General features: G+C 34.4%; 1 protein-coding gene and 1 long non-coding RNA gene across 3 annotated transcripts in view; one reads left to right on the top strand and one right to left on the bottom strand.

The window, feature by feature from the left end:
* The window catches only part of LOC100999246 (pregnancy zone protein-like), a 52,140-nt gene that overhangs the window by 29,318 nt on the left and 8,702 nt on the right, over positions 1-14,120 (bottom strand). For both annotated transcript variants that reach the window (XM_021922006.2, XM_031650264.1), the window contains exons 8-13: positions 13,445-13,568; positions 11,101-11,215; positions 9,224-9,333; positions 7,266-7,424; positions 6,092-6,319; positions 4,793-4,856 (exon numbers count right to left, since the gene is read on the bottom strand). In XM_021922006.2, coding sequence (XP_021777698.1) covers positions 4,793-4,856; positions 6,092-6,319; positions 7,266-7,424; positions 9,224-9,333; positions 11,101-11,215; positions 13,445-13,568 — 800 coding nt within the window. The remainder of the gene's footprint in view (positions 1-4,792; positions 4,857-6,091; positions 6,320-7,265; positions 7,425-9,223; positions 9,334-11,100; positions 11,216-13,444; positions 13,569-14,120) is intronic.
* Positions 1-14,120, top strand: part of LOC100998887 — a 75,087-nt gene that overhangs the window by 53,579 nt on the left and 7,388 nt on the right. The gene's annotated exons all lie outside the window — the stretch shown is intronic.

The following is a 14,120-nucleotide window of genomic DNA, read 5'->3' as shown; positions in this document are numbered from 1 at the left end:
AGGCACAAGTATACATATGTAAAAAACCTGCACGTTATGCACATGTACCCTACAACTTACAGTATAATAATAAATAAATTAAAAAAAAAAAAAAAAAAAAAGACCTGCATTTATACCACTGTGCAGGTAGTAGTGTTCAATAGATATATGCTGAGCTAATGACGTTTTCCCTTAAAATGACATTTCCTTAATCCTTAACATGAGCTAATGACAGTTTTCCTATATCAGGTTTAATTGTTCATTTCCTCTGCTTAAGAAGCAAAAAGACATTTAATACATGTCTCTATTTCTAAATTGAAATATATTATTCAGAAAGCAGTCAAGAGAGAAGAAAGAGAACTTCTAGACACTTTTGGTTATAATTCTTGTGTGTGTAAGGGCAACATAAAGAAGGCAACACAGTTTTTTCCTTCAGGTCATTTATAATACAGCAGGGATACAGACACAAATCACATAAAAAGCCTTGTGAGCCTTTGATTTTTATAATAGAATTCTGTGTGTTCATCTTAGTGGTTGTCCTCTGTGTGAACTACATAGTGCTTATGTAACCTTCCACTTGATTTTCTTCATAAATGTTCTAAGTTTGATCTTTGTAGCATAAAATTATTCTTTAAAAATTGTACCCTTCCCGTATCTATAAAAGATTTGAGGGCAGCTTTCATGAAAATACAGAGGAACAGCACAGTCAAAATTTGAAACAGTAAGATGAAAGCCGAATGAACGTGGAATTCTGGAGCAGGGTTAAACATTTCAGGAGTTAATTTTATTAGGAAGCTGCAACAAAGTGGTTATTATACTAGAGTACTTAAGTTTTTCATTGAGTTTCCAAAATGTCAAAGTCAAAACAACCATTTACATAGCTGTCATTAAATAAAATGAAGTATATTTTTTCTTAAAGAGAGGGACACTTCTTCTCCCCACCCCACCACCTTAGGACTCAATCCATACAGGATTTAAACTCCACTGCAGAAACAAACTTTGAAGATATTGCTTTGTTAGGCAGTAACTTTTTCTTACGTTATTAGAGACAACCTTACCTGCTCTAAAAAAATCAGTACAATGTCCAATAACATAAAATCAAGGATTAAATGGAAATTTAGAGTCAATGTTTCATATTTGAATGAATGTATTCAAATTTTGTGTTTTATTTCAAGCAGAAAGAAAACAATCAGTAAGAGATTATATAGACCTAAGAGATGTTACAGACCTAAGAAGGACCTCTGGTGAGCGGGGTCTTAGAGTGTGGGTATTACATCCTTATCATGACCTTAGAAGCCTCTTTCTGGCTCAAAAAGACTGGGAGAAAGTCTATGAAAAAAGGGTTTTCATCTAGAAGTAGAGTTACAGGAAATTAATTAAGAGGCTAATCTGGAGCTCAAAAAAATTACAAACAAACATTAATACTTTTAAATCATACTTAAATTCATAATTAATTAAAAAGGTATTTTAGGCTGGGTGTGGTGGCTCAGGCCTGTAATCCCAGCACTTTGGGAGGCTGAGGCAGGTGGATCACAAGGTCAGGAGATCAAGACCATCCTGGCTAACACGGTGAAACCCCGTCTCTACTAAAAATACAAAAAATTAGTCGGGCGTGGTGGCGGGCACCTGTAGTCCCCACTACTCAGGAGGCTGAGGCAGGAGAATGGCGTGAACCTGGGAGGCAGAACTTTCAATGAACCGAGATGGCGCCACTGCACTCCAGCCTGGGCCACAGAGCAAGATTCCATTTCGAAAAAAAATAAAAGAAAATTATTTCAATTAAACTTTACACGACTATTTAAAGGAAAAGTTGTAAATAGTTGAGTTAGCTGACTAATTAAAAATCAATTTTTATTTGAAAATTTATTTGAGCTCCGTTAATTCAGTCAGTGATAGCTCCTAAATATTCAATTTTGTTTCAAAATTTGAAACAAACAAACAAAAAGAAGTCTAGTATTTCTTTATCAGATTTAACTTGGGGACAACAGGTAACAAGTAAATAGGCCATCTGTACTTATCTTTTGTAAAAAATATATTTTTTTACTTATCTTTTTATGAAATGTTAAGCATTCTTCCTAAGATAACAGGAATTAAGAGATATTTGTGATTATTAAGGAAATAAAGAAGAAAAGTGTGATCTTAAGATAGAGAAATTCTATTAACCCAGTTGACCTCAAAGACATTCAGACAACACTCCACTTAACAGCAGCAGAATACGCATTCTAACATTTACCAAGATAGACCATATTTTCTGAGCTATAAAATATCTCCATAAATTTAAAAGAATTAAAGTCATACAATCATAAAGTCATTAAATTAGAAATCAGTAACAGAAAGATCTCTAAAATATCTCCCATTTAGAAATTAAATAACACACTTCTGAATAACTCATCGTTCAAAGAAGAAATCAAAAAGGAAAGTAGAAAATATTCTGAACTGATTCAAAATGAAAGTATCACATGTAAATATTATGGGATGCAACTAAAGTATTATTAACAGGAAAATGTGTAACACTAAACCCTTGTATTGGAAAAGAAGAAAGGTCTCAATCAATGACTCTGGCATCCTCATGAAGAAAGTATAGAAAGAAGACTAAATTAAAATCAATCTTTTACTGATAAAGATCAGTGGATACCAATGACATAAAAAAAAAAAACAGAGAGAAAATCAATTAAACAAAAAACTACCTGTTTGAAATGATCAATACAATTGAGAAGCTTCTAGCCAAACTGATCAAAAGAAGACATAAATTATAAGTATCTTGAATGAAAGAGGTTCTATCACTATAGAAATTCAGATATTTTAAAACTATAAAAGAATATTATGGACTATTTTATGTAAATAAATTAGACTGTTTAGAAAAATAGACACGATTTTAAATGACATACACAACCAAAAATTTACTAAAGTAGTTGCAAACTTAAATTGCACTTCATTAAAGAAAATAAATTTGTATTTAAAATCTTCTCATGAAGAAAATTCTATGTCCAGATGGCTTCACTGGTAAATTCAACAAAATATTTAAGAAAAAGAAATACCAAATATTAATGAATTCAGATATTTAGGGAGAAATCTTTAAAGAAAAGTGTTAAAGGGTCAGTCTGGTTTCTTCTTCCTGCTTATAACAAAACTGGAAAGGAGAAAAATAAATCGAATGAGGAATTAGTCATCAAAAATGAACTAGAACTTGATAATTTGGAAATTTCTCAGCTTATCTAGATTGCAAAATTCGGTAAAATTAAGACATTCACTGTCAGGAAATTGTGCTCTAGAAGAAAGCTATGATGTGACTGGACAAACTTTTGCTAAAGATTTTATTTGCAGATAAATTAAAATGTCAGAGTAATTTAGTCACAAAAAAGGGCTCTTCGAAGTGCATGACTCTTAGATACCCTTACCCATCTCAACAAAAGCCAAAACTGGAGATAGAATTATCCAGCAAATGTCAACGAAGAGGCTTTTTGTTTAACGGAATGAATCTCTGTGACACACAGGAGACCTACATGGCTCTTGAAAAGTTTATACTAATAGAAACATGGTCAGCTTCAACTGAAAGGGACAGAGAGAGTATAGAATAAAAGAATGTCAGACCTCTCAAATTATGCAAGCAGGAAACAAGGTCTGATAAAACAATTCAGCTGCAAATGCATCCTTCATGAAAAAGGGTGAATGATTCCATGAATGGATTCTTGAGCCCAGAGGACAGAGAAATGAACTAAAGAGGATTATTCCCAGGTGTTAAAACTACGTTGTTTTCCCAGCCAGATTTCAGCACTTCTTAGGACTAATGACTCTTTTTGCCCTAGGATGGATTATGTCCAGGACCTCATTAACACCTAATTTAGATGATTGAGATGTTGAGATTTGGAACTTTTGAGCTGATGAGACTGTGAGCTTTTAATCTTGTGTTAATGCTGTAATGGATTGAGGCTTCTACCGATGATGGATAGAGTGAATGCACTCTGTATGACGGATGAATGTGAATCTCTGGGGCCAATGGGAAGATTGTGGTAAATAGAATAACGGCCCCTGAAGCTATTCAGTTTTCAAAACTTCTCCATATGTTACTTCATATGGCAAAAGGGCCTTTGCAGAAGTGATTAAATTAAGGATCTTGAGGTGTGAAGTTTATTCTGGATTATCCAAGTGGGCCCAATGTAATCACAAGGATCTTTCTAGGAGGAAGACAGGAAGGTGAGAGAGATTTGAAGATGGTATGTGGCTGAATTTGAAGATAGAGAAAGGAACCACAAGCCAAAGAATGCAAGAGGTCTCTAGAAGCTGGAAAAGGCAAGGAAACAGTCTGCCCTCAAGCTGCAGCAGGAATGCAGTCCTGACACCTTGAGTTTAGCCTAGTGAGACTTCTGACCTCCAGAACTAGAAGACAGAAGTGGTATTTTAAGGCACTAAAACAAAGAATTAGAAGTGTTGTTTTAAGCCCATAAATTTGTGATAATCTATTTCAGTAGTCATAGGCAATGCATATACAAGCACACAAAGTAAAATTTTTCTGTGGTTATTTTCCATATTTTTCAATTATTTTCTGCATTTTAAAGACATTTAAGACATAAAATGAATATATATTAGTTTAGGAATAAAATTTAAAATGTAGAAATGCTATATAAAAGAAGAAAAAATTTTAACTGGGCTAAAGCGAACCCAGTATGTCATCCTATTACATCAGCTTCTTCATCTTTGGATGAAGAGGTTGATGACTGTTTCTTCTAATGTGAAAATAGCTCCAAATTGCTAAATTGTTCAGAATTTGACAAGATGAGGGAGGAAAGAAAAAGGAAATCTTGAAAATACTTACTGTTTCCCTGTTCAATGGATAACACGTGGCTTCCTGATTGGGAGATTTTTCCTCTTGCTTTAATCTGAAGACAGAGGGAAATATATTCATTATTATTTAAAAGAATACATTTTAACCTAACTTTAAAACATTCATGACATATGGGTGAATCATAACCTTATTACCCCAACCTAGAAGTCATTTTGATCACTAAACTTCCTTTTCAATATCTTCATATATGTGTCTTTACATACTTTAAATAAAAATATACAATTTTATAATGTTTTACTATTTTATCTAATATTTATCACTCCTAATATATTATATGTAAATATGTAAACAAAATTTATGTATTTTTTCAACAAACATTTCAAACATCTACCTTATGCAAAGCAATATATAGTGAAGGCAGATATTAACTATGCATAACTATTCTCTATTATTGCCCCTATTTTTAAAAAAAACTAAATGTATGCACATTCTCTATATGCCAGGAACTGAACTAAGTAATTTACTGTTAATTTAATTGTTTAATTTACACTATAATTCTATGAAGTAGGTATTCATATTATTTCCAGGACTAAAGTGAGATGACTGACATTTGCCTTTCCAGATGAAATTAGGTAAATTATCCAAGGTCATATATCTAGGAAGCAATAAATCTAGGAAATTCAAATGTATTGTTAATTTTTCTAATTTTTTTATGGAATTAAGAAAATGTTATTGATAGTTAATGCTCTTATACAGAATTCCCTATATTTAACTTTTTCTTCTTAAAATGACTTATTTGAGTAACTATTAGCCTTGGACATTTTAAATTTGGGGGCATTCATGGGAATATTGGCCTCAAAAGTATCACTCCTATGTATAGTCTGCCTATTCATGTACCTTTTCCTTGCAATCACACCAGTCATGAGCTTTGTAAAATAATTACAATTGAATATTTTCCCAGAAGATTGTTTATAAGTTTTATTTCCTTTTGAAGTAGTTCATGGCTCTCAGCCTTTGCTTATTTATCTACTGAGTTCTAAGAAAAAATTTTCTCTTTGACTAAAAACATTTTATCCTAGGCTCTTTCCTCTCCTGCTCAACAAATTGCCATTGGAACTCTGCAAGGAAAAATTCTAAAAGTTTCAGTGGTGACCAGAGCATAAATGAGAAATTAAAGCATTAATATTTGTTAGGAAGTCACTTCTCTTTGAGCATAAAAACAACAAAAAATATATTATTGTTATCTTGTAAATGGCATTACTTAGACAGGAACCCAGCAATTTTGGAGTCTATACAATTAGAAAGAGCTACAGTGGCTCTTATTCTTACCAAATAGTAGAAGGTTAATTCTTTTTCATCCTTGAGAATCTGTTTATTCAGGATATAGTGTACTTGAATCTCCTGGGTTTGTCCACAGGTCAAAGTACCAATAGTAGGTTTGAGGTGAATATAACTCTTGCTTGGGGAAAAAAAATGCTTTGCAGTATGAGATGCTTGCTTATGAAATTCAGCAAGCCACCAGTTATCAAAAGAACTGTTACTCTCTTTGTATTTGACCTAATGGAAGAATAAATAAGCTGTTTTATATATATCTATTATATATATGATTGCAAAAATATATAAAACTATGTATATTATATGTACTTATTTTTATGTATATACATAAAGCAATATAATAAAGCCATATAGGAAGGCTGCTTTCTTAAATATAGCATAATCTATAAACTGCTTCCCCTTGAGATCATTTAAGCTTATGCTGTACTGATTTAGTAGATGGTATTCATTCATAAACAAGGTCAATTACTTTTTCTTAACACGCTATGGCTGCAAATTGCATAAGAATATTTGAATATTCAACACAGAACAAAAATAGTAGTATGCCTGGCCGGGCGCGGTGGCTCACGCCTGTAATCCCAGCACTTTGGGAGGCCGAGGCGGGCGGATCACAAGGTCAGGAGATCGAGACCACAGTGAAACCCCGTCTCTACTAAAAATACAAAAAATTAGCCGGGCGCGGTGGTGGGCGCCTGTAGTCCCAGCTACTCAGGAGGCTGAGGCAGGAGAATGGCGTGAACCCGGGAGGCGGAGCTTGCAGTGAGCCGAGATCGCGCCACTGCACTCCAGCCTGGGCGACAGCGCCAGACTCCGTCTCAAAAAAAAAAAAAAAAAAAAAAATAGTAGTATGCCAAAGAAGCCAAACAAGATCTTACTTATATTAGAATTATAAAAATATTCCATTTTTCAAAGGAATATCAAGATGATCTATTCAATGTCTCTTGAACCTAAATCATATTGTCAACAGAGTTTACCTACAAGTAAAAGATTTCTGGCAGACTTTTCCGTTTTTATAATTTAGGTCTCCATGTTGTTTAATTTACATTTTACTCTTTATCACTTTTTTTTTTTTTAACTCCTAGAGTTCACGTGCTTCTCAAATATCTTTAAATTTTCCTGGCCACAATAATCTCTATCTTTTTGGTCCCAGATGCCCCTTTCCACTTACTGAAACTGTGAGAAAAGGTGATATGTAGTTGGTGGTGTCCATGGAAATGTTCACCAAGCCACGCTCATCAGTAGTTGCACTGAAATAGTATCTAGTATTCACATGAACATCTACAGTTTTGTTGGTGATTGGCTGATGGTTTTCATTGACTAGAAGAACCTACAGATATAAAAGTCATAGTTGGTTAAAGTGTCATATGGCAATAACATCTTCCACTCTGTCATGTTTACCTCCAGGTCCCTCCCTGTCATTTACTGAAGATCTTAGAATCTGAAAATGAGACTTGTTTTCTGAACTCTAAACTATGATTTTTCTTTTTAATACTTCTTTTTAAAAATGAGTTTGAAAGCTAAATGGCAGTTTATTTTCCATGATTATTCTAAATTCACAAATCATAATTACATAAATTTCCTGGGTACAATGTGATGTCTCTATATATGTATACAATGTGGAATGATTAAATATACTAACATATATATCACCTCACTTACCACTTTTTCAGATGAGACATTTGTAATTTATTTATTATTTTGAAATGTACAATATATTATTACTGACTATAATCATCCTGTTATGCAACAGATCTCAAAATCTTGAATAGTTCTATTTGGATATCTCATGGGCACTCAAATTGAGAATATCAAAAAGTGGGATCATTACACTACCTTCCCAAACTTTCTCCACCCCCAGTGTTCTCTCTTTCAGTATATGGTTCTTCCATCTATCAGATAACTGATGCAGGAATACTGAGGAGTGGGGTTTTTTTAAATGAGTCGTTTTCTCGCTTTCAGTGCTTATCTCAAACTTATTGTCAAGTGCTATCTCCTCTCCCCATCTCCCATCAAATATATATTGATTCTATCTGCTTCTCTCCAAATCTGCTGCTACCATTCTAGTTAAAACCACAATATTTTTCCCATCTGGTTTCCAGTAGCTTTCTATTTAATCTTCTGCATTTCCTTGCTGCTTCATTCTTGTTTAAACCATTCTATACAGCCTGAGCTAACCTGATCATGTTACTCTCTTTCTTAAAACTTCTTCTTTCTTCACTTCTCAATCCAAAATTCTTACCATATCTCAAAAGACCTTAATAGCTGTTCTTGCTTGCCTGCAATTATTCAGTCAATTTGGTCATGTCTTTAACCTAAGCTGTCATCACACTGGCTGCTTTTTAGTGCTTTGCTCTCGAAAAACTGTTTCATACCTAGAGCCTTAGACAGTCTCCCTTTTATCTTACATTTCTGACCATGTCATACTCACCCTTCAAGTCATCAGTTTTTCTCATGATCTTCTCTCTACCTGAAATGGCCATATGAAACTATATCTATATATTTATTAATTTCTTGATAATTTAATATGAAATACTAGGATAAATGAAGAAAATCTAAAATTCAAGTATAAAATATCAGATATAAAATTCAAAATATAGCTTGAAACGTTTGCCCATGAACTGTTAGTTCAAAAACTAGTTACTACAAAAGATAACTTAAAATACCTAGAAATCTTGCATCTCTTATATGAAAGAAAATGGATAGTTTACTAAATTATTGGCTCTACAATTTACCAATATTGATATCTATATGAAACTTTGAAATGGAAAACAACTTTAAAAACTACCAGTAATAAAAAATTCAATCATGTAGGTGAAAGAATATGTTTGAATTCTTTCCATAAAAATTATGTTACAAAATCATTGTTTATAAAGAGACAATCAAAGAGTATGCAGCTGAACTACACAAATGTATTACAGAGATGTGTTAGGAAGTTAATAAAACATGCTTTGTTTTTCTGGATTTTGTGATTATATTTGCTTTTTAAATGATAATCTGCTGTACTTTTTTCCTATCTGAAATATTACTTTTTAAAATAAATTTTGATTTTGTGATTTAAAACTTCATTTTCTTAAAAACCTCATGCCCCAAATTGTGATTATGTTAAAAAAAAATTTTTTTTTTTACCTGTCCATACCAGGGGAGTCCACTTCTGTAACGTGAATCTACTTTAGTAAATCTCAGTATGCTTAAGGTATTTGTGATTTCACATGATCCATGCCCAGTTAATTCCAATCCTGAAAAAAAATGAAGTTGAACCATTCTATGTATTAAAAACTCACCTCCTACTTCCTTCCCAGCCTCACTTCATCATAACAAAATGCCATCCACATTCTGTTTTCTTTATTCTTGCCAGAGTTTCCCACACTTACAAGCTATTTGATCAGCAACTTGACATTAGCTTCACCTTCACATGAAACATTATTGGTATCCACCATCCCTCATTCCTCTGGTTTTCTACCTATGTTCTATATTTTCTCATCTCCTCTATGATCTTGCTCCATCTTTGTTTTTCCCTCTCTCACATCCCTGCTCTCCCTCCACAACTTTCTGTACATGGTTAGATTCTTCATAATCACACTGGCCCAAAATATGCTTGAATTTCTAACACAAACTTTATTTCCGGAAAGACATGTCGTTTCCCTGCATGAGCTGTCCAAAGGATAGTGAACACCTGGTGCTTTTCCATTCAATGATGTGTACTCTGTATCTTGTTCTTATCAAAAACACAGTGCTATCAAAGTCTTAAAAGATTCCTTACTTGCCCTCCATATAGAATTCTCATCTCCGACTTCATTGTACATGAACTCTCGGTAGTACTCCACACTAAGTACCACTGAAACTCTTCCTGCTTGTAAAAAATTCTCCTCTTTGACGAGTTGATGGGTGCTGACGAGTTGATGGGTGCAGCACACCAACATGGCACAAGTATACATATGTAACAAACCTGCACGTTATGCACATGTACCCTAGAACTTAAAGTATAATAATAATAAAAAAATAAAATAAAATAAAAATTCTCCTCTTTGTTTTTCCTCAGCTCTCTGACTTCTTATTTAATTATGCTGATTTATTTGTTACTCTCTGCTAAATGCAGTTGTTTCTGTCCTTGGACACCTCTTTGTTCTGTCTCTATCCTAAATTTAGCAGTGCTAAAAGAGCTCCTTTCAGAGCATTTGCACTCACTCTTAAGAGGACATAGACACAATGAGAATGGATTTAGATTTACATCTCTGGTCCTAATTTAACTCTGGCTGTCTTTTAAAATTATCAGCTAAATACATTCACTTCCGTTTTGATATTCCAAGTTATAGTTAATTATCTTTAACACATCTCATCACAACAGTTCTTTTTCATTGACTCATTATCTTGGTTAATGGCATTTCCATCTCCCACACCCCAAATTTGGAATCTTTGGGGTCATCTTTGATTAATCTTCTGACTTACCACATTGTAGCACATTTTTTCATCTACCCTATGCTCTTCAGTTCTGCTGGACTTATCTTTTAAGAACATCAATTTATTTAGATTATTCTTCTCAAATATATTGAAAGATATTCCAGCTTTTCAGAATAAATCTAAGCTCTTTAGTGTATGATTTACTTTTCTCAGCCTCCATTTTCAGATTCTTCTGAGATCAAACACAGTTTTTGATGCTCATCATGTTTTCCCTTTTCATCATTAATCTTTCAAAGTATTACCTACCCTATATAAATCAGTTGAAATGCTATTTTAGCCATAAGGTTTTCTTTGGGATCTAGAAGGTATGCTAGAATTAATTACCTCTCTTCATATTCACTTGGCCCTCGTTTTTGTATTTCTCGTACAAATTTTATTATGGCTATGTGCACAGACACACCTAATTTCTGTTTTTAGATGCCTAATTCCTTGAGGGCAGGGACCATGTTATTTTCATAATCTCCAGAAACTATAAAGTGTTTTACATGGAATGGAAGTTTGATAAATATGTATCACATTAATAAATACTTAAAAATAATACAAACCAGTTCCCTTCTCTTTGACCTTGGCTTCCACATGTATTGTCATGTCATACCCTTTTCGTCTCAGCTGAAATATTTTAGTTTTTACGAGTTGTGTGAAACATCCTTCAGTGTCTGTCTGAAGAGAAAGAAAGAGAATTCTCGGGTCTTCCAATATGCTACTTAAAAAGTCTGCTGTCAATTTATGAGAACTTTTTTATTGGCCATAAAAATATATGTAACAAATGTTCTGACCATCCTTTTGGTGCTTGTCTTTTCCCAAGCCCAAGAATGACATAAAGTTTCTTCATTCATCATTGATTTATTCATTATCAACCTTTGGTTTCTCCCCTCTTTTCTGAAAACGGATTCCATTTCTGCCATATGAAACTTTCTAGCGTTTTCCAAACGTGCCATGATATTTTGTAATTCTCTTTGCATATGTTGTTCCTCAAATGATAATTTTCTTTCTCCCATTCTTACCTTAGCCAAGAACTTAACTCAGACATAACCTATTCTGAGAAGGCTTTCATAACCACCATTACCTAAATATTGACTAAGGATTGCTATGTGTTTTGTTGTTGTTGTTGTTGGTTTTTTTTTTTTTTTTTGAGACGGAGTCTCACTCTGTTACCCAGGCTAGAGTGCAGTGGCCATGATCACGGCTCACTGCAGCCTCAACCTCCTGGACTCAAGTGATCCTCCTACCTCAGCCTCCCAAGTAGTTGGGACGACAGGTATGTGCCACCACACTGGTGGTTTTTAAATTTTTTTATAGAGGCGGGGGTCTCACTATATTGCACAGGTTGGTCTCAAACTCCCGGGCTCAAGCGATTTTCTCACATCAGCCTCTTAAGTGCTGGGATTACAGGTGTAAGCCACTGCACCCAGCCAGGATTGTTATGTTCTTAACTGTATATTCTCAATATCTAGGATATTAATAGGAATATATACATTTTTTAAATAGATGAATCCTCGCCATAACCAAGTTCTCAAACTAAATGTTGGGGTACATGTTTTAATAAAGATTTGTTTTCATTTTAAATTTATTTATATGAAAATCTTCATTGCATAATAAAATTGAATTGTATTTATTTTTATATAGATGTCATGACTCACTTGAAAATAGAAGTTAATCCTAGCCTCCCTGATACATTACAGATTTGGGCAGCTAGATTCTTCTTATGGTATCTTGCTTATCAGTGTCTGCCTTGGTGTTCATTATTATATTTGTTATTCTGGTCTCTCATTCATTTGCTCTCTGCAGCTTTGATAACTTTCTTTTCCATAACCTTGAGGTAAGAGGTGGGACTCAACTTTGGAAGCAGGTCTCAGACACTGGACCAAAGAGGGAACTTACTAAAACAGAGATGCAGGGGAGGCTACTTTCCATAAAACACACCTACCAGTGTGCCACGTCAGTTTACCGTTGCCATGGCAACACCCAGAGTTAATGCCCTTTTCCATGGCAATGGCCTGACAGCTCAGAAGTTACCACCTTTTTCCTGGAAATCTCTGCGTAATCTGCCTCTTAATTTCCATGTAACTAAAAATGGGTGTACATATGACTAGAGTACTCCTTTGAGCTGCTACTGTGGGCACACTGCTTATAGTACCTCTGCTGCTGCTGTACACTGCTGCTTCAGTCAACGTTGTTGTCTCTAACACCTCTGGCTTGCCCTTGAATTCTTTCCTGGGTGAAGAAAAGAACTTTCTTGGGCTAAACCCCCATGTAGGGGCTTACCTGCCCTGCATCACCCCTACAGCATCTGCTCATACTGCCACATCCTGGACTGTTTGCATACTCTGCCTCTGGAATCAGTAATTTTTGCCTTTTATTTTTTAATATATCACATTCTACTTTCAGCTGTTTCCCTTAATTATTCTTATTCCACTTCTTCCTTGACATGTTTTGGGCTTCTAATCCATTGTCCTTCGAAGTCTTCCTTTCTTCAGCCTTGTACTTGTTTAACATTCTTCCAGCGCAGTTGACTTTCCATGCCGTGCCGTTAGATTCTCCCACTAGCCAAATTCTTAACACCTGCCACACATATTTTTCTGTTTTCTGTTTGATAAAAGCCAACTTTGGATCCTTCCATGTCCTTTTATGCCCTTATATCTGGCATTTTGATTGCTGTTGGAAGGAAATTACCAAACTAACCAAATAAATACCACTAGACACCCATGAACTCAACCCTCAAGTGAGCCCTTAACACTGCCAGACCTTCTTACAATTTTTCCCCCACTCCACCATTTTGCTTGATGGGTATTTCAAACATTATTCTCTGTTGTATTGTATTCATTATTGTAATCCATGAGAAGAGAAAACCTTGGTTTTAGTGTCCTGAGGAGAGTGATTTCCACGTACCTGTTGACTGAATTCTTCGCAGATACTTCGTGAATGTGTGTTGTGGCAGCCGAAACAGTATAATGAACGTTTTCTGCATACACTAAGTGTCACCATACCAGGGACAGGCTCTCCATATGTGTACCTGTAACAATAAGGTGGCCATGCAAAAAGCTACTTGATATAAATAATACTGATGTTTCTTCAACTGATTTGATCCATTCATACATCCACCTTAAGCAATTGTATTACCTTCCATATTATTTGCATTTTATAAACACTTATTCTGAGAGACTGCATCTTAATTGTCCATAACTCTAAGAAAAAGTACTGGAAGAATCTTTTTGAAACAACTCCAAATGGAAAATTACCGATTTAGTTTTTCTCAGAGCTTTCTTCCCTCTTAGCTGCAGTTTTAGTGTAAGATGGTCCTATTTCCCTCTTTCTCAGCTGTCAGATTATCTAGGTCATGATTCCAGCTTTGACAACACCTCCTACATTGTTTTAGGGCAACATATTAAGACTATGTAGAGAGTGTATTTCTGCGTTATCCTTGATTTATAAGCACTTTAAGAAAATAAATGAGAAGTTAGATGGAAAATAGTAGCTATAAAACAAAAATGTTATACATAATGACTCAGTTTGATTCTGCCTAATATGATAGAAGGATATGACACAAAGCCATAACTAATTTGTG

The sequence above is a fragment of the Papio anubis genome, chromosome 9 (assembly GCF_008728515.1).
Source record: "Papio anubis isolate 15944 chromosome 9, Panubis1.0, whole genome shotgun sequence".
NCBI classification, from domain to species: domain Eukaryota; kingdom Metazoa; phylum Chordata; class Mammalia; order Primates; family Cercopithecidae; genus Papio; species Papio anubis.
This window is presented reverse-complemented; position numbering and strand designations above follow the sequence as displayed.